Below are 21517 nucleotides of genomic sequence, written 5' to 3'. Positions count from 1 at the left end.
GATTGGGTATTCAGTGTATTATTGAAGTATTGCCAAACAGGACATCACACAGGATAGGTCTGACGACTGTAACATAGAAACTGTTCAAGCTGTCCAAAGTTTTCCCACCACTTATGCATCAAAATCTTTCCCTCTCTGTATCTTCAGTCTGCCACTTCATAAACACAGAATCTAATCCAGTTCTTAACTTATTTTGATATGTCTAGATTTCAGGAAGTATTTCTAATTTAGACAGTGATGGGCTGAAATCTATCATTACATCTCACATAATTTCTTTTGTAATGGCTAAGTTACTGACCAGCACCCATCTGAAATGTAATGCCCTTTACCTCAGATTGATCTAACAAAACAAGATGTCAGACGTAAAATTTGAATCCTGATTATTTCACATTGAGAGCCAAGCTGAACGACCCAGGCTCCCATCAATAACTATGAATTATTACATACTTCACAGTTGCTGTCAGAGATGTCTGTCACTGGAGCTAGTCCTCATTCAGCTGTGAGCAATGCTTAAGAGCTAATTCTCCACACACTAAAATGCTCTAGTATTTATCTTTCATAAAAGGTGGTATAAGTGTATGCATCAGCATCTAGCAAGAACTGTATGTGATAGTTTTTACCACAAATGTACCTACGCTAGTTTACAGCATACAAAAACATACAAATAACCACCATTAGCAAGGCCTCAAAATATCGTATGTTTGTTTCCTAAATTATGCCATCTGTGCCTGTTTGCTAAACTGTGTCTGAGGTGTCATCACATTCATAAATCTTTGGTAGTGTTGTTATAGTAGGAAAATGCTTGGAGGTTTAAATATCTTTATTAATTCCAACTAAAATTTCTGCACACTGGCCACTGTGAATATCTGTAGGCTAGGATATACCTGCTTTTAATATTAATGTGCAAATCTGAGAATCACATCCTCAGATAATACAATTAACCATAATTTATTTATCTCACTTTTACCAGATAGAGATTGAACACTGAAAATACACTGGAAACAATGGTTTACCTTTAAATTATGTTACAGATTGGCAACAATGTCACAGAAACATCCTCATACAAACTCACAAATCTTACCTCTGAGATGTTACCTGCCTCAGATTTTGCAGAAGTAGAACAACTCACCCTTACTTTACACCTTACTTAAGAGCTTGCAAAGAGCTTCCCCCAAACATACAGAATCCAAAGATAATCTAAACCTGAGACCTCAAGAAAAAGGTTCTTAGAAACCTCTGTTACATTTCCTTCCTCCAGTATCTACAGTAATATTTATCCTTTTGAGTTAAATTACAAAGAAGTGTGCTATTAACAGCAGAACTACAAAGCCTCTGAGGAGGTTAGGGAGCAGATGAGCAAAGAAGACAATATAGTAAGCACATGAAGTCACTTTCATAGTGATCACCTAGTCCAACCATCAGTTCAACACTACCAGGACCACTAAACCATGTCTCAAAGTGCCACATTTAAGTTTTTTGAACATTTCCAGGGATGGCAACTCCACCACTTCCCTGGGCAGCCTGTTCCAATGCCTCATCACTCCCTCAGTAAAGAAATTTTTCCTAATATCTAATCTAAACCCCTGGTGCAACTTGAGCCCATTTCCTCTTGTCCTATCATTAGCAACTTGGGAGACCAACATCCACCTCACTACAACCTTCTTTCAGGTAGTTCTAGAGAGCTTGAGGTCTCCTCTCAGCCTCCTCTTCTTCAGGCTAAACAATCCCAGCTCCTTCAGCTGCTCCTCATAAGACATGTTCTTTAGACCCCTGACTAGCTTTGTTGCTCTTCCCTGGACACGTTTCGGTGCCAAAATGTCTCTCTTATATTCACCAGTGCAGGGGCAAGTCACTTCCCTACTCCTCCTAGACACTCTATTCCTGATAGAGGCCAGGATGCCGTTGGCCTTCCTGGCCACTTGGGCACACTGCTGGCTCATGGTCAGCCGGTTGTCCACCAGCAGATCAACACTCCCGCTCAGTCTGGTGTCACCTGTGAATGTACTGGGGATGCAATCAATCCTCTCATCCAGACCACCAGTAAAGGTACTAAACAAGACTGGCCTCAAAACTGGGCTCTGAGGGACACCACTTATACCTGGCTGCCAACTGGCAGCCAGTTTTTAATCCAGCAAAGAGTACACCTGTCTAAGCCATGAGCCACCAGCTTCTCTAGCAGAATGCTCTGGGAGATGGTGTCAAAGGCTTTACTAAAGTCCAGGTAGACAACATGCACAGATTTCCCCTTATCCTCTAGGTGGATCACCTGCTCGTAGAAGGAGATCAGGTTGGTCAAGCAGGACCCGCCTTTCATGAACCTGTGCTGGCTGGGCCTGATCCCATGGTTATCCTGGGCATGCCATGTCAGTGCACTCAAGATGAACTGCTCTATCTTTCCTACTTTAAATGTTTTCTTTGATATACTATATGATGATCACTAACAAATTACATGGAAAAAAACACATGAAAGAGCTGCTAGTTTGCATCTAGTATGAAGTGCTATTTGCTGACAACTATAAATGGCAGAAAAATAACATAAGGAGCTTAGCCAGATGAATGGAAGCCCCAGGGAAAACTATTTTTTTTCTGTTGCCACTCTACTTGTTTAGATCAGTGCACTCACATACATCACTCAGCAAATCAGAGAGTACCATACCTCCTTGTGCAAATTTTTTTCCAAAATCCACAGAATAAAGTTTTCAAATTTTTTTCTGTAGTACAAAAACTTTTTTCCTTACCCTAAGACAGTTTTAGCCTACAAGGACTGGATTATTTCTGACACATGTATGTTCATTTATTTGTTGCTCCTGAAATTGCTTTTTATTTAAAATATCCATTAGTCATTGCCATGCTGAACTGAAAGCCAGGTTGATTTCAGCCAGGGATGAAAAATAAACTCTTTCTCCTCCTTGCCACTAGTATAACTGAACTAATACAGTGTCGTGGTTTGACCCTGGCCGGCAGCCAGGTGCCCACACAGTCGCTCTCTTACTCCCCCTTCTCCACTAGACAGGGGGAGAAAATATTTCAAAGGGCTCAAAGTTTAAGATTATCATAGAATCATAGAATGGCATAGGCCGGAAGGGACCTTAGAGATCATCTAGTCCAACCTCCCTGTCATGGGCAGGGACGCCACCTCTCGACTAGACCAGGCAACACATGGGGACCGAGCAGGAATCAAACCCGCAATCTCAGTGTTGTCATTGTTGTCAGCACCGCGCTCAAACCACTGAGCTAACCGGCCCCCTAAGGACAGGGAGATCACTCTCATTTACCATCCCAGGCAAAACAGACTCAATGTGGGGGAAATTAGTTAGATTTACTAAGAACAAATCAGAGGAGAGTAGTGAGAAATAAGAAAAAAGCAAACAGATCTCAAAAGCAAAACACCTTCCCCCCATCCCTCCCTTCTTTCTAGGCTTAACATCAATCCTGGTTTCTCCACCTCCTCCCCACAAGAGGCGCAGGGGGACAGGGAATAGGGGTTACGGTCAGTTCATCTGACGTTGATTCCACTGCTTCTTCTTCACTCCAGACGAGAACTCTTCACTCTTCCCCAGGGTCATTGCGGGGTCCCTCTCACGAGAGACAAGCTTCACACTCTCTTCCCTGGTGTGAGTCGCCCGATGAAGGGCAATTCATCACAAACTGCCCAACGTGAGACACCTCACGAGGGGCAACCCACCCCTCGTGAGTCTGAGGTGCAGTCCTTCAGGGAAACTGCTCCAGCGTGAGTACCCCACAGCGTCACAGAAGTCCACCAGCCAACCTGCTCCAGCGTGGGCATTCACTCTTCCATGGGCTACAGGTTCTGGCAGCGACTTGCTCCAACACGGGCTTCGCACGGGCCACAGCCCCCTTCAGGCATCCATCCACACGGCATGGGGTCCTCTGCCCCACGGTGGACACCTACATCCCGCCCATGGGCTGCAGGGGGACGACCCGCTTCACCATGGGCTTCACCACGACCTGGAGGACTCTCTGCTCTGGTGCCTGGAGCTCATCCTCCCCCCTCTCCTTCTTCACTAACCTTGGTGTCTTAATGTATTCTCGCTCCTCTGTCTCTGTGCCAGCTGTTGTGGTGCAGTTCTTTTTCCCCGTTGCTAAATATGTTTTCACAGTGGCGTTCCCCTCCTATCACTTTACTGACAGGCTCAGCCTTGGCCAGTGGCGGGTCCCTCTTTGGAGCTGGCTGGCATTGGCTCTATAAAATTCGGGGAGCTTCTAGCAGCCTCTTGCAGAAGCCACCCTGCAGCTCGCCTCCCCACTGCCGAAATCTGGCCAGGCCAACCCAATATATATAGAAATATATCATGCTTAATAAAGCAAGATTTTTTACATCAATCTAAAAAATGCATTCAGGGTCTTCCTACCTCCATGTGAAATGACCTTTTTGTAAGGTTCAATGATTTTCATATCAATTCTTTGTTCTTGTTCTCCAATAACCACCGTTCTCCATAATCTGTTGTCCTCTCGCTCTTCTTCAGCAGTGTACTCTGGAATTGATTCAGACTCCTCCTGTGAAGCATCCTTAGTAGCAGTCTGCTCTTCTGAAAAATAAAATTGTACATATTACAGCTTCCTGTAAAAGCTCTAAATATTTTCTGTTACATGCATTTGAAATGGATGACTGAAATCAGCTGGATTTTTATAGCACTATCGTGGATCTGCACTAGTATAAACAAAACCAAATTTCAAATATCTAACAGTCAGTATATGAGATGCTTAAATTTTTTAAAACTTTTCGTCATTATGAACATAAAATGAACAGCAGCAACTAGCACTGTGCAGAATACCACCAGGGGATTTTTGCTTTTTTGCATCCAGTTAGTAAGATCAGCTACTCACTACAGGTACTGCACTGTAGGTCTTTAAAAATCTTTGTGTTGCAGGTATGAGAACTAACTACTAACAAGCAAAACAGGAAACTAAGAGTGAGAATAGTGATGCTTCTTGTCAAAAGGTGAATTACCACAGAGCTACAGCTTCTCAACTTCTTCCCAGTTTGTCTCCAATCTCTTCGCATGTGGCACTGGCAAATATGAAGAATGCCTATCTTCCTCTGCTTCAGTCATGACATAATGCTGACTTCTCAAATAAGCACAGTATTCACTTCCCTCAGGGTCTTTTTGCTGAGATTAAATGCCAGTTTCCTCCCAGATGTAAAGTACAGAGCAGCCAGGCAATCTGTCCTGTTTGCACTAGCACCCACGAGAGAACAGGTACTTGGTACTCCACAGACACAGTCATCACAATAAATAAACTGCAGAGCTGACAAAAGACCATGGAGACTCGTAGCACAGCCTCTGTGCTGGACACTCTTTGTTTCAGAAAAGCTGTAAAGTAATTAACTGAATCTAGATTGTCATTGCATATTGATGAGATGTCTTTTAACAACAAATGTAACTGTATTCCAGTTTTTCAAACTTAATAACTGGTTACAGAGAGAGTAAAATGAACAGTCACTTTGTCCACAGCTGGTATTATTTCCTTTCCTTCTTCAGCCATTGTTAAAACACACTGGGTTTTTGTTTCATGGAGAAATAAAAATAATCCATCTTTTGTACTATTATTCTTGCTGAAGCATCTTTGCCTTGTGGCTATGTGTGTATTTTTAATTTATCTTCACTGTAAAGATTCTAAGTAATATGTATTACACATATTTGAAGTAAACAAAATAAACTGTGCTTTTTAAAGCACTATTCTGGCCCTGAAGTTGTAAGTAAGAGCAGAATTTGGTGATGTACATCAACAAGTGAGGTAACAGTAAGTAAAGATATAGTGAGGTATATAATGACACATATATAATGGCACATATACAAGGGCACATAAAAAGTAGATCAGTCATCTACATTGAAAATACCAAAGAGATCTATGAGAGTTAAGTATAAACTAAAAGAAGTGATTTTAATTGACAAGAAGAAGTAAAGAACACAATTTTTCACAGAAGTCCTCAAACGTTTTTATGTATTGGTTTATCTTCAGATGCCTCTTTGCTGTTTCTTGAACTACTCACAAAAATGAAAGTAGATGATTCTTAAAACACATCAGTTTAACAAAAGAATTAAATCAATGATCTTCATAAAATCAAGAATAAGATACTATACTGTGTATATACAACTTCTATCTATAGACATAGAACCTATGGGCACATACACATACATATACATGTACTATTACTTTGTAAAACTGATTTTTGCACTGAAAGCTATCACGAATTCCACCAGATTTCTTGGGAATATCAAGTTCCTCAAAACACACACAAAAAATCTTTGAACTTTAAAAAAAAAACATTACGTTGAGCACATATTTGTTGTTACATTAGGACTAATGAAGTCCGAATCGCTATTGTCTTGTATTTTCTGTCCCTAATACAAAGTATTTTTAAGGAATAATGGTGGTGGACAGTACCCATTTCTGAGGCAGAATCTCCCATGGTGTACTGGGTTTGCCTGGCCAGATTTTGGTAGCAGGGTGGGGGGGCTGTAAGGGCAACTTCGGCAGAAAGCTGCCAGAAGCTTCCCCTAGGCCTGACAGAGACAATGCCAGCCGGCTCCAAAGACGGACCTGCTGCTGGCCAAGGCTGAGCCTGGCAGTGATGATAGGATAGGAATTCCTCTGGGATAACATATTTAAGAAGTGGGGGAAAAAAGAACTACACCATAAGAACTTGCAGGGAGAAATAGAGAGGAGTGGGAACATGTGAAGACACCAAGGTCAGTGAAGAATGACGGGGAGGATGTGCTCCAGGCACCAGAGCAGAGATTCCCCTGGGCTGTGGTGAAGACCATGGTGAGGCAGGCTGTCCCTCTGCAGCCCATGGGTGTGATGGAGGTGTAGATGTCCACCTGTCACCCATGGAGGCCGAGAAGGTGGATGCCTGAAGGGGACTGTGACCCTGTAGGAAGCCTGCGCTGGAGCAGGCTTCTGCCCAAACCTGTTGCACCTGCACAGAGAAAAGCCCATGCTGGAGCAGGTTGGCTGGGGGACTTTTGTGATGCTGCGGGGGACTCACACTGGAGCAGTTCCCCTGAAGGACGACTGCACCCCATAGAGAGAGATGCATGTTGGGGCAGTTTGTCAAGAACTGTCTCTCATGAGCGGACTCACACTGGAGAAGGTTTGTGAGGAGCGGTGTCCCATGAGAGGGACCCCCCGATAGCCCAGGGGATGAGTGAGGAGTCCTCCCTTGGAGGAAGAAGGAGTGATGGAGACAGCATCAGATGAACTGACCGCAATCCCCATTCCCTGTCCCCCTGTGCCGCATGGGGGGAGGAGGTGGATAACCTGGGAGTGATGTTAAATCTGGCAAGAAGGGACGGGTGTTATTTTTAAGATCTGTTTTTATTTCTCATTACTCTTCTCTGATTTTGATTGTTAATAAATTTAACTTATTTCCCCAAAATCAAGTCTGTTTTGCCTGGGATGGTAGCTGTGGGTAGGATCTCCCTGTCCTCATCTCAAACTACGGGCACCCTTCATTATATTTCCTCCCTCCATCTAGCTGAGAAGAAGGAGTGATAGACCAACTGTGGTGGGCACTTCACTGCCAGCCAGGATCAAAGCACTACACATGTGCAGCAAAAGCTTAGTCTATTAAGAATTCTTTTCTTTATCTAAATCCTGCCTGCTGTAATCTTGCAAGAAATTAGCGATATTTCAGCTCCTAACTCACTGCCTAAATCAGCTGATGAGTTAAAAACATATCCAAGTAAAATTGTATTAATGGTGGAACTGCAAATAAAGGGAATTTCAGGACATCTAAAGTTGGGAAGAATAGACGGTGAAAGGCAAATTTTTTTCAAGTATACTATTTCAACTTGGTTTAACACTTGCTGCTCAGTAGATTATATATTGTGGAACTGAAGTATGTACTCATACCTTCTCAGGGTACAATGGTTAGGATGTTTATTAATATTATTTAGCATTTGGTTTCAAAGTATCACATATTCTGTGACACTGGGAACAAGCTTACAAAATGCATAACCCTGCTCCCTCCAAACCTAGATATCTTGATGCAGTTTTGTATGACGTTAATTTTGTAAAAGCACCATGGGAAACAATGTGAGAACTACATAAATGCAGTCAAGCTACGCAATGTTCGACAGGCCATCACAGGGTGGTCCATTCCTTTAAATATACAGGGTCCCCACAGGATGCTATTACGCAGCTCAGGTGCTTTCAGGTTAGATAGATGGGATCATCAGAACAGCCTAGGAAACCTGCCTAGTCAGCTGTTTCCTCAGAGGGTAGAAAGAACACGGCCAAGGTAGAGAACTGTAGATGGCAGAACAGCTTTAGTGAAAAGAGGCCAGGATAGGGAATTGGCGAATTCATGTTGAAATAGTGTTTGTGGTTCGGTAAGTTTTTGTTTTTTGGTGAAACTGCAAATGATGAAAAAAATCAGAAAGAGATCCTGATAAAACTAACGATGCTGGAACAGGCCAAATGAATTATTTTTTGACAGAAAACAGAACACCTCTTCCAGACAAAGTAGCTAGGCTTTACCGCCTGAAGTGTTGAGTCTGCAGTGAAAGATGCACCAGTGTGAAATTCAGAAAGGAAATAAACATGTGCAGACAAAATGATAAAGACTTCTACTTCCCAAACAAAGCTGATTGGGATGGAGGCCTTCACCTATATGCACATGTGGTTTTCAGAAATGCAAGTTCTATGTCATCTAATGTAATAATCATGAAAAGTTCATCTCAGAAACAGGAACAAGTTCTGAAATAGAATGTTTAAATGTAAGGTATTAGTGAAATTGATGATTGACCAACACCCAAACAAGTCAGGTGCTAGTTTAAGACAAGTGCTTTAGTATTTCTGTTCTTATAAATTTTCTTGCAGTTGTGATGATGATTCTTCATTATTCTTTCAAACAAATGGTATTTCAGTATTTCTTGTACTACAGAGGTATCATTTTTCCAGGAATGAGATGGCTCCCTGAATCATGTTGACAGTCTTCATTTTCTCAGTTGCCTTTTATAGTTCAAATGGACATTCAGCAGCCTGAGCATGCCAAACTAGAAATCACAGTTCTTTATAGTCTTAACAGCTACATCTTCTGTGTATTTACTTCCCTGAGTTTGGCAGAACAGTCTGAAAACTCTGATCTGTGGTTGATTATGAGTGTTGGTATCACTAGAGTGCATACTGGTTAACAGTACAGTGATGGAAGTACAAAGATAAGAAAGGCTATTTGCGATGCAAATAAACCCTTATGCACTAGTTCTTGTGACTACACTCTCAGCTATTAGATTCATGTATTATATAGCCCACTTATTTTATTGCCAGCTTATTTTGATAAAATGCGATTTTTTTTTTTTCCTTTTCTACTCTCTTGTTCCTGGTTCACCTAAGTGGAGGACGTTTGGCTAATTGAATATGTCTAACATCAGACTACACAACTGTAAAAATGTCACCAAAACACAGGCACCTTGAGTTCTGCACCTCGGAGTTCAAGGTTACAGGTCCAACTTTGGTGATTGAATGAATCATCACATTTAGAAAGCAGCTAAAAAAGCTGGGGAGAAATGCTTGCCATAAATACAACTGCCACCAAAATCACTGAAGTTGAATTTATTTACTTGAGTGCTTAAAGGCAAAATCTGTTTCACTGCAGGCAGAGATTTTTGCTCTCACACAGGAATCACAATAGTCTAAAATTGCAAGCACACGCTGCTCTGCTGTGTGTGTGTGCTAGTTTTAACCTTGGCTAAAAAATACTCTAACCACCAAGCAACTCATCACTATGCTCTGCATCTACTCATAAGGAAATCAGCCTTCTAATGAGAAGTGACATTAGCGATGCTCATGCATGATTGAGTACACAGTAATGTCTCTTTGGCAATATCACTTAAAATTGATGCAGCCGTTCTTATATGCTCAAAAGAGCACACCATTTTAAAATTATAGCGATCTCACCAGCAATATAGATTTTAAATGCAAGGGAAAATTCAATTTAAATTGATCCATTTCAAAAATTTGTTTCTGGTGTAGATTACAAAATGATCACACTCATTTTCCCCTCAGATAGCTTATCATCTTTATGCATCTACATTAGTGAATAGAGTTTTTACATGGTTCTTAAGGTACTAGCAAGGAACGAGTACCAATACCCTATTTTCTACATCATGAAGGTAAACAGAGTAAGACTTTTCTACCACATGAGGTAAAATCACTAATATGCAAGGGAAGAGTGAAGCATCCATTTCACACTTCAGGGTGTATCTATAGTGTACAACTGCCCCTGCTGAGAAAGCATAGTTAAATTAGTGGAAAGAGGAATTCTCTCGTTCCATCAGCTGAGTTAACTTTATAATGCCATGTGCTCACCTTCCTCACCTCAGCTTTCCAGCCATATGTGGAAATAAAATAAGACCTTTCTCATTAACAAAAGAACTCTCTCATCACGCTGTGTCTACTTCATTTATACACTGCTAGCTCTTTTGGTACAGCTTATGTCAACCAACACATTTTGCACAGTGTTATATCTTTAAGCACTACTAATGTAAGGGCAATTTAGAGTTAGCCAGAGCTGCACAAGGATGCAGTTAGCTAGAGTGTTCTCTACAACAGAGAGAGACTCTTTCCAGGCAAGTCCTATCGTATAGGACAAAGATAGGACTTTGAATTTGATTCTCTCTAGGTAGCTCTTTTTCTTCTATTTGATCAGCTGTACTTTGTCTTTCCGCACTCTGTGTAAGCAGAAACGTATTACATTACATAGGGCAAGAAAGGTTGAAAAACTGCAGAAAGTAAAAATATCTGGACATCTAGCATTAATTCTCAAATGCTTTAATCATATACATGGCCTGACAGACACAAGAATGATAATCTAAATAGTCAAGGAAAAAAGAGAGATAAACAGGCTGGAACATTACCTTGTCCAGTGTATTCAAAAGAGTCTGCTTCATCAGGAGTGTCAAGGTCATCTACATTGATGTCAATTTCATCTGGTGTATCCAAATTATCATCAGAAAGTACAGACCCTTCACTCTGGTCCAAAGAGAGATTGATATTTGGAGCAGTGAGCTTTATCCTTCTGGGGTGGGAACCATTAAGATCAAGAGAATTGGGAGGTTCTGAAAAAAGAGGAAGAAAAAAACCACTTTATCTCTTCTGCATATGAGTAATCTCTCACATATTAAAGAATCACCTTTAAACACATTGGGATAGATCAGTTCTAGTAACACCAAGCCATTTAAGACCACCTAACATAAACCACAGATATCAACATTAAAGAAATAAAAGAAACATCTACAGCAATGGCAGATGTAGCTGGGACAACTTAAATTATGCCAAATCCAGATTCACTTCCTTGCAATCATAAGACAAAAATAAAGCCTTGGTCAGGCTCTGAATCATAATGTTTAGATTTTAAAGAGCAACATACAAATAATTTGAGTTCTAAACCAAGACACCACTGAATCCTTGAAAAATTCACATGAGTAAAAATCCCCTGTAAATACTTGTTTTCTTATGCACTTGATGCTATTCAAATAGTGCTGATTTGCAAGCAGATACGTCTTTGGTTTTAACTCTACAATATCTTATTCATTACAAAAACAGAAATAGAAACACCTTTGAATCTCTTAATCAATATTAAATAAAAGCAGCCTTCAATAAGACAAAAGCTAGGTTTGGCTTTACCCCTTGTGCGGCACATTCCAAGCTGTTCTGTTTGAAGTATTCTAATGCTAACTCAGTTCACTTAGAGAGCAGATAAACATAAGATAAATAATAGAGACTACCTTAACTTCACAAGGACTAAACAAGCAATGGCAACTGTGCACAAAGAAAACGGCATACCACAATTGTCATTTGTCAAGTGAGGCATAAAGTTGACTAAATTAAGTGAACTTTAAAATTTTTCTTTTTAACTGAACTAATTCTTTATCAGCACAGAAACATCCTTCGCACTGCATAATTAAATGACAAGGGAATAAGATATAATTAAGAAAATAAATGTTTCTCTCACCAGGTCTCATCTCTGTAGAACTGGGGCTTAGTACACCCTCAGAAAATGGGATGTCCATTCCCACATCCTCTTGTACTAACCTGGGAGGTAAACACAAAGCAAAATCTTCAAGAGATGTACAGGTTGACCTCGCTATCAAGACAGCTCCTGCGGATCTCCTGCAGAACTGAAATTTTCCTGAAGATAGCCAGTTCGTAAGTCTGATCACAAACGGATGTGAGAAACAAACGCAGCTATCGTAATTCTACTGTGTCGTTCTTACCCTCTATTTATGCACGTCTGTAGAACCTCTGGAGCCAAGAGGTCACACAGCCACTTTTATTTGGACCAAGACATAGCACTGAAAAATAGCAGGTTGGCATAACAGCAATGTGTCTCATTTTATACAAATTAAGTTTGTCTGGCAAGCCAGACACATCATTGCACGCAGCTTCAGCTACTCTTCAAACTGCAGGTCACAGCTAAGAGTTCCATTAAAGTGTTTTCATTGCTGTACATACAGTTACCATACAGAAAAAAAATGAGATGAGTAGGTTTTTTTAATTTTTTGATATAATTTGTACTTTAGAACAATTCTGACCCAAATCAGTCATTCTGTGATACTGAAATCTGCACTGAAAGATTAGACAAAGCACTGAGAACCAAAACTACGTAACAGATTACACAAAATACCCTACATAGACTCCATTTTAGGAAGATACTAAGAAATTACATTTAACATACCTACATAAGACATGTAAAAGGCATTAAGTGGTTAAAATAATAACAAAGGTGTTTGAATGTTATAGAGCAACTTGTCTTGAACCGTTTTCATGTCTATTTTCTATTCAAATATCTTACAAAATGCTTGCTGTTCAGTTCAACTGCAGAGAGGAAACAACATTTTACATTTTCAGGACGCACTTGACAGCTTCCAAATTACTGCACAAAAATTTTATGACTCAAAAAAGCTTCATTTATTTTACCAAACTAATTACGTATTTTTTTCTATATTCCCGTTTCAAACTGTTTATTTTTAAATTTAATTTCTTTTCTTCACAAAAATCAAGGAGGAGACAATTTTCATACTTTGATTAACAGAGCTGTGATGAGATTAAAGAAGGTACTTTTCCCTGCCACAGCACCAGCTAGCTCTGTTCTGAATGATCCAGCTGAATGGGTCTGAATAGTCTTGGCCTGTCACTTCTGCAGTTTCTTCTCGCCCTCGTTTTCCCTGTGAGGACTACCCTCATTATTTTACTGTGTGCAGACAAGACTCTTCTGGCCAATCACTGCATCAAAGTATAAATACAACTTCTGTGTTTTCTTGTTAATTTCATATAGATTATATATAAATGCGTACATGTAAACCTGCCTTCACTATGCTTGGAAGTTGCAGAAGATCTTTATCCCAAGCCTCATACTATCAAATTCCCAATGCAGACAGGGAAACAAGCAAACTCCCACTTTTCCCATGTGGTCATAGAGAATACAGACAATACAAACATAGGGTCAAACACATTTGTGCTGCTCAGTTCAACATCAGGCCTTGTCTCTTAGTAAAACCAGACACATAATAATCTTGCTAATTTTACTACATTTATCCCCACATACAGTAGAGTGCACCTTTCACAAATACAGAGATTAACTGCTTAATGATGCCTACAAAACATGCCAATTCTGGAATATGTTTAATTACTGTCAAATAAGGCTTGAATTATCCTTTCTTTTTGGCTACACAATAGAATAGTAAAAAAAATTGATCAGAGTATCCTGTTCATGAATAAAATGAATGGCACAAATTGTCTGTAATGTACCATTTCCTTTTTTTCTGCTCTGTAGCATCATCTGTGCTCAGATACACAAAAAGCATCACAATTTACTTTAAGAATGTAAATAAGTCATTAGAGTCTTTGAATTTGTTTGATGTCTGTTCAATTCATAGTAAAATGTGTGTAATAAAGTCTAATTTATTCATCCGAACTTAGCAGAGACAAATCTGAATTCTAACGAAGCTCTGTAAGTAACAGCCGGATAAGAAACCACAGTGGTGGAAACAATGTGGAGAGAGGACGAATACTTATAATCAATTTTAAATTCAGATTAAGATTTTATTTGGGACTTTACTAACATTTCCAAATACAAAACTACGAAAAGTTCTCAGATCAAAGCAGCTCAGGACTAGTCAGATGATGACTTATGTGTACTCAAGGGTGTACAGTTTGGCTGGACAGAAGAGAGGTTTGATATTAATATAAAAACCATTCATTTATAAAATCTCTGTCCTGGTTTGACAGCTCAAACCAGGACAATCTCTTACAGCCTTATCACACCAAATGACAATTCCTTCCTGAACAAGCCTCAGAAATCACTGCAGGAGATTATTTGAAAGGAAATGCTCTTCTTTCAAGTTGTGTGAAGAGTAAGCTACCGGAGGGCAGTGAATTTTCAGGCCTTCTGTATTAAAAAGAGGCAGTATTCCCTGTGGTAAGCCTGCAAAAATGTTTCAGTATGAAGATTATCTTCTCCTCCCTACAATAAGAGCATGACTGAGGTTTATATACATTACCCTGACAAAAACAGTGGTAATTATAAACTGAGAAAAGCAATTTCTCCCAAGTAATTAAATCAGATTTTTTGGAGTTGCCTAAAATTTTTGCCATGCCTGGGACCAAATTATCCTAAGTCATGACATATCTAGGATTGCCTCAAGACTGCTTTTCTCCCTGTAGCATCTTTATCTTTTTTTTTTTTAAATGAGTATGTTCTTGATGTTGGCATTGCTGCTTTATCTAGAATCTCTTACACTTGGATCACATACATTTCAAATGTTTTTCTGCTTTCAGTGGGACAACTACAGCTGAGTTCAACCAGAATATTACATTACAATTGTGTTTACAAGAATGGTACACTTCTAGGAGATGGGAAGACAAATGTGTCATATACTTTCGTTTAAATTGCTACTGAAATACAGCTACAGCTACAGGCAATATATTCAAAAATACTCCTTGCTTAGGGATTACAAGTAACAGTATCAGAATTTGTCAGAGAATATCTAACTTTATTTTGATGGCACAACGTTTATAATGTCAACAGCCTATATCATTTATATTGGGATATTTGATTTGGGAAGCAATAGTCTGCAGTCCTGAGAGATCTGGGACAAGGCAGGCAGTTATAAATCAGTTGACTCCTAGTAATCAAAAGCATTGCTGACACAAGGTTATCCATTGTATTTTCGGTCACATAAAAGATAGTATCACCTTTGAAAAATTTTTAGATGAGACTAGATTTCCTCCTTTTTTTTTACTTTTCTTTTTTTCTTTTAATTATGTCAGGTTCTCATGTACTGTCAAATAAACAGCCAACAGGCTACTGGGAGAAGAGAGTCTGACTCTGGAGTTAGTCATATTTTTCCAGATCCCTTGTGATTTACCCAAACAGATTAAATATAGGGCAGACATAGAAACTCTATGTTGGTGAAAGTTTGTATTTTTAATAGCCATAATTAATATTTGTTCAGTCATAAATCAATAGGCAACATAGGTATCTTTAAAATCTGGTGCATTTAGAAAGCTTGTCACAGAGCATGGCTTTTGTGACATTGTACCTCAACACATGGCTCCAGAGTCCCCATCAGTGTGAGAATGAGCAAGAAATGGATGAAGTTTGTTTTCTACAGACAGAGCTCCCCATTTTCTGACAGATTTTAAGAGCATGCTATCCTGAGTGGCTCAACACCCTGCAGAGTAATATCTGGCTCTGCACAAGCTTTCAACATACCACAGCAGGAGCCCTAGCAATGGAAAATCAACTCCAGAAAGTTAAACTAAGCAACTACCTCCTCTTCCTTTCCCAGAGATTACTTTGCACACTTCCAAAATTCTGGCTTACAAAGTTCCTTGCCTTCCATACAGGTGCGACTCATGCCATGGATGATGTGGCCAAAAGTATCAGAAAAAGAAAACACTTCCTCCCTCCTCTCCCCTTCCTTTTAATGAATGCTTCTTTTTGAAGACATAAATTAGGTTACTTTTGAAACCTCTACTCTAATCAGGTATTATTTACTGGATTGATAAAAACAGGGATCTTTCACTCAGAACAGAAGTCAAAGTCAAATAAGCTTTTTGTGTCATAAATGACTTCTTTTATGTGGTTCACAGATCAGTCATTTTAGGATCAGCTGCACTGGGAATCAAGTTACTGCATGTTTGCTTTGATAACTCAGGTCTACATACTTGCTCAGCTAAAAAACTCCTTGTTTTGCAAGGGTGGATCAGAGACGGATACCAAGAGGAGAGGGAAGATGGAGGCTGAAATCCTTTCCTTGCCTTTTTTCTTCGGCTCAAACATTCTTACAGCTCAATAAATTAGTAATCTTTAAATAATTCCTAGTGCCCTCTCAAATCAGTATTTCTCAGAGCAAAAGTTATCCTTCCTGACTTTTCTAGGTACAGTAGGATTCTGCTATTTTGGAAAGAGCAGCTCTGCATATTCCCAGCAATATGTCATAATCCCTATGGGCTCTGCTGCCTCACCCTTGTGTCATATGCGATATATCACCAGTTTCCCAAGCTGCTCTGCAGCTAGTACATATCAAGAAGTTAATTTCTTCAGTCTAAACCAAACAGTATCTCCCAGGGGCTGCTCTGAATGAACACCTACAACCTGCTAAAAAAGAGAAACGTTAATCCAATTTTAAACAGAGGATGGCTCGTCTGGTTATAGGCACAGCTCCACAAACACAGCTCCACAAACTATGTTATAACTAACAGGCGTTGTTTCAGAGACCTTTAGTGCTAATAGGCTAAGAATGAATGCTAATTTGATGTGTATGCATTTGCATCTAGATGCTTATCATCTACGTAAGATAAGCAGAAATGTTCTACAAGCAAAGTCAGAGAACTGTTGGAGATACTTCAACATCAGCTGCGTCTATAGCCAAAACGGTATGTTACAGGAAATAAAGCATTAATATATAAAGTTGAAAAATAAGACCAGTCAAAATATTATCCTTAAAAAAGTTTGATGAAAATACAGAGAAAGAAACAAAGAAAGAAGTCAGGAACATTAGTCCCCAAAAAACCCCGAGTGGACTGTGCACTAGGAGAAGAAGAAACCCGTTGGCAAATGCATCCACTAAAAACAATCCCCACAATCACTTCCTGAAGCTAGTCCTTCACTACAAAACCTCCAGACAATAAATGAAAATTTCTAGAGTTGCCTATTCAGAGATAAAAGAGATTCAGTGTGAATGTTTTAGGTTCGGCAGAATTAACGATCTCTGAACTGTAGACGAGCATGCAACAAATCAAAGTGACATATACTGTGCAGGATTCGCTCAGTATCAGTCAGACACTATACTTCAGCTACATCCATATACCAAGAAAATTAGCATATTGGAATGAATACACTCCAGGATATCTGAGACTAGAAAAAAAACCATTACTTCTACTCACAGCTGTGTAAAATAATCATTCTATATACAGGTGACTTGTAAAAATGGATTAATTATATAACCTACTGAGAGCTGCATTTAGCAACCATATGTTAGTATTCTAAATTAACAGTGTTTCTACTGCTATTTATTTTGGTAGCTCTTAATCACAAATTAGTTCAGGAAAAATCTATAGACCGAGCACTAGAATTTATGCATAGCATAAGACTTTTATTCCCATCTCTGGATGCAAACCAAAACCCCCAAAAAATTATCTGTGGTGTTTTGTTTGAGCCGAAAGCTTTATCAATCAAACATCTGTGCAAATGTTAACTAATCACTGTCATACTGCTGCACACATGCTGATATTTCCATTTTACAGAAAAACATGTCACTTTCTCAAAAGCCACAGAAAAAAACATTGCTAAAAATATTAGTAAAAGCCATTACTTCCTGTTTTTTCACACTTCAATCTTCAGACTTAAAGCTTCTTTTACTGATTATACTGTTACTTGATGTTTTCCATGTGTTGATTTTCTACTCCATTTTCAGCATCAAAGTTGGATGAAAAAGTTAGGCATGTGTGTAAGAGGTAATACTCTTTCTGCAGAAGAATCCTGTATTCTAGCCAGAAGATTTAAATCATTTGCTTTCAGTATGTTAACCGAGAATATGTTAGAATTCTCACTTTGGGCCCCTGAATATATATTTTTAATCATTTTTTATGAAAATATTTCACCTTTAGTGTTTAGTATGTGTTTATGAGCCATCTTTTTCCGTGTTCCTCTTCATAAACCTATACCATAAGCCTCATTTTATTCCAGGTAACCACTCGTAGCAGTAGGCTCTCCTGCCTGCTCTTACCAGTTTAAGACTGTAAAAAATCAAAGCTGCTATTCTTAAGCACACGCTGCTGCTTTCACTGCTGCTAGGCAGCCACAGGCTGTCTGTCCTGACTCCTTGCCAGCTCCCTCCCTGTGCCACAGCGCAAGGGAAGCAGGCAAAGCCAGGGAGGGATGCAGGGAGCCACGGAGGGACAAATCTAAGTAAATAGATGAGTGATAATGGGATTCACTATGCTATTTCAGCAACCTTATGCATATGTTCATGGATGAGGAAGGGTTATGGAAGGAATCCAGGGCTCCAGGCTTCTTCAGTTATCTGTGACTTCCAGCCACACGAAATGAAAAGGACTCTCAATACAGAGTGAGGGAGATTGGATTTTAGTCCCAGACCTAGATGTCTTGCTGAAACAGGGTCTTGGGAATTCAAGACTGGCTGATGCTGCCTCAAGCAGATCCCAGTGTCTTTGTAGAGGTTTGTCACCAACAGGTCACAGGATGCTACTGGAAAGACAGTGCCACCCAACAAACAACTATTTAATACCTACTTGTCTGTTCTGCATCCCCAAGCATTATTAACTGTGCACCATTCAAACATGGCTCTAGAGACTGGACAATTAGTCCTCGCTGGGGCTTTTCAGAGCTGCTAATCAAAAGATAAGGAATTATTCACTGCTACAGAAGAGAAACAGAGTAAATATCTTTCAGAGTGTCCACTAATTGTGAGTTCCCGGTAAGTAATGCCTAATAATATATGGGATTTTTTTCTGAATATGTAGCATTTATCTTCATATATCTTCTATATGCCGCTACTAATCCTCAAGAATAGCTACTACTGAAAAAGCCTAGTATAGTCAGACCCCAGCAGCTTCACTTTGGCATCCAGAAAAAGAACAAATCAGAACTGGGTCAGAGAAGGATGTGTGCAATTCAAGCAGTTGCTGACTCCTAGTGATCTGCCCCACTCTGCCTAACAACTTCATAGCAGAGACATGGACAGGAGCAATCCTTTAGGGCAGTGTTATATGTCCGTACTCATGAAACAGCACTCCAGCTATGCCTCTTACAGAGGAGTGTAGAACCTGCTAGGCATTTCCTAATATTACCATCTTAATAATATTCCTCTAACTTGGTATTTTGTGTGCCAAAGCAAGTAGAGAACAACAATTTCTAAGGTAGAAGTAACATGCCACTTGACGTCTATTGCTGTGCTTTGGTGTTACACTCACATGCCACCTCATGGTCTTGCCCTCAGAGCACCAACTCTCTTTTGTTACGTGCCTAGCAAAATGCTGCTTAATCTTTGCTGAGCTAGTGGAAAATTACTGGAATTAAAACCACAAAGTTGAGGAACCTGTGTGATGGGTGCTTCTCCATCAGTACTGGAAGATCACAAGATCTGGCAGCAAGCTATGTAGGTTCAGAACAGTATGTGCATTTAGAAGGCCTATTTAAATTTATCTGATCTCTCTGCTCTTAATAAACGTTAATATTCTACAAATAACATCTAAATGGCCTGTTAATCAGCAACCACTGCTGAACAAACACTACAAATGCATTCTAACAAGGCAATGCCACCAGAGAAAGCAGGAGTTAAATCAATCTGATGTAAAAGATCCTGAAGTACAAACTGAAAATATATCTGGCTTGAAAAATGTATTTCTAAAAATTTATTAAAATGTCAGGCCTAAGCACCAATCTGGGACCTATTTCCCACCCTCCACTTGCATTGAGCCATTAATTATTCCTTGAGAAAACTCAGTTTTAATTTTCCTCACTTTAAAACAAGTTTTCCTTCCAGCATATGCAGTTCACAGTGACCATTTTCCTGCCATGCTGTGCTGTCAAGACAACTCATCAGAATACCTGCGGCACCAAATGATGCAATTGGCACATGAACAGCACTTCAAAAAGCAGCGTGCACCCTATACCCAGTGCAGCCATCTGCACTTTCAGGAAGTATGCTAATGCTTTGAGAGGGGTTAGTGGACTAGAGGTTGCAGGATCAGAAGTGGAAAATCTTTAGGAAGTTTTACACTTTGTGCCCTACTGGCACTTTCTAGTGGAGTTGTAAGAACTGCCCTCCAACTATTATGACAGTCTATACCTTATGAAGCACATGTGCTTCCAAATGAAGACATGCTAAAATGCCTCAGACTGCTCTTAACCATCAGTAACAACCACTAGTTCTGCAGCTCAGGTAACTTCTGAGCTTCAGTGGCTATTTCCTGTTTTCTACTTGGCTTGTCTATAATACCGTCAACTTTTTGCACTGCTTAAAGAATTTGTTTCTCTGAATGTATGAATGCTAACATGTACAATGATGATGATACTTATTACCATACCATACTACTTGGAATCAAATCATAGAATCATAGAATGGCCTAGGTTGGAAGGGACCTTATAGATCATTTAATCCAACCTGCCTGTCATGGGCAGGGATGCCTCTCAACTAGATCAGGCAACACATAGGGACTGAGCGGGAATCGAACTCGCGACCTCAATGTTGTCATTGTTGTCAGCATCACACACAACCCACTGAGCTAACATTTTAACAAAGCTGCTTACAACAAGTGAATTCCATCTTGCTCACAGGATGTGTTTAGGGATGTTTTTCAGAGCTGCTAATCATAAGAACTCAACATCAAGGTGTACAGATTCGTTGCACTTTTGTTGACTGTTCATTAAAACATTAGGATTTTTCTAGTACTCCTTCAATTTCAAGTTTGGCTTATGCACAATTTATAATACACTGATAAACAGAAAAATATACATGGCAACATTTTTTTTGTACTGTATGACTTCCACCTTTTCCTCACCTCATAATGCTTTTTCTCCGGTCCTATTTATGAATTCATTCCTTATTCTTCTCGAACAACTTCTATTCCTTCAATACCTTAAATCTTGTGAATTCGTTATTTTACTTTATTCTCACTTCTGTGTCACTTTACTGCCAAATTTCCATCTTTCCATCTTTTCCATGGAACTATGAATGTTCAACTTACAATGTCCAATGTTATTATGATTTGGATTCATACCGTACCTGCTGCAGCAAAACTACAAGTAACTGACAGCTACATTTTCTCTATCTTGGCTATGACTGAGCTAAATAAAAGGCCCTAAAAAAGATGTTGACACTATAGTCTCTTCTTAAAGCTGCAGTTGTCAGAGATGTAATAGATAGCAGGGGAATGTAAAACACAACGCAGAATGTTCACTGGGAATTTTAACTGTCTGATTAAAATGGAAATACCTTAATGGGTGTAAACTGGTAAC

At 39.5% G+C, this 21517-nt stretch overlaps 1 protein-coding gene across 1 annotated transcript in view; it reads right to left on the bottom strand.

The window, feature by feature from the left end:
• Positions 1 to 21517, bottom strand: part of PRUNE2 (prune homolog 2 (Drosophila)) — a gene marked incomplete at its 5' end in the record, with an annotated part of 100328 nt that overhangs the window by 7019 nt on the left and 71792 nt on the right. Inside the window, 3 exon segments of the mRNA XM_009869900.1 lie at positions 4374 to 4550; positions 10887 to 11087; positions 11984 to 12063. Coding sequence (XP_009868202.1) covers positions 4374 to 4550; positions 10887 to 11087; positions 11984 to 12063 — 458 coding nt within the window.

This window comes from Apaloderma vittatum, unplaced genomic scaffold (assembly GCF_000703405.1).
Source record: "Apaloderma vittatum isolate BGI_N311 unplaced genomic scaffold, ASM70340v1 scaffold2405, whole genome shotgun sequence".
NCBI lineage: Eukaryota > Metazoa > Chordata > Aves > Trogoniformes > Trogonidae > Apaloderma > Apaloderma vittatum.
The sequence above is the reverse complement of the archived record's forward strand: the minus strand, read 5'-3'. Positions and strand labels throughout refer to the sequence as shown.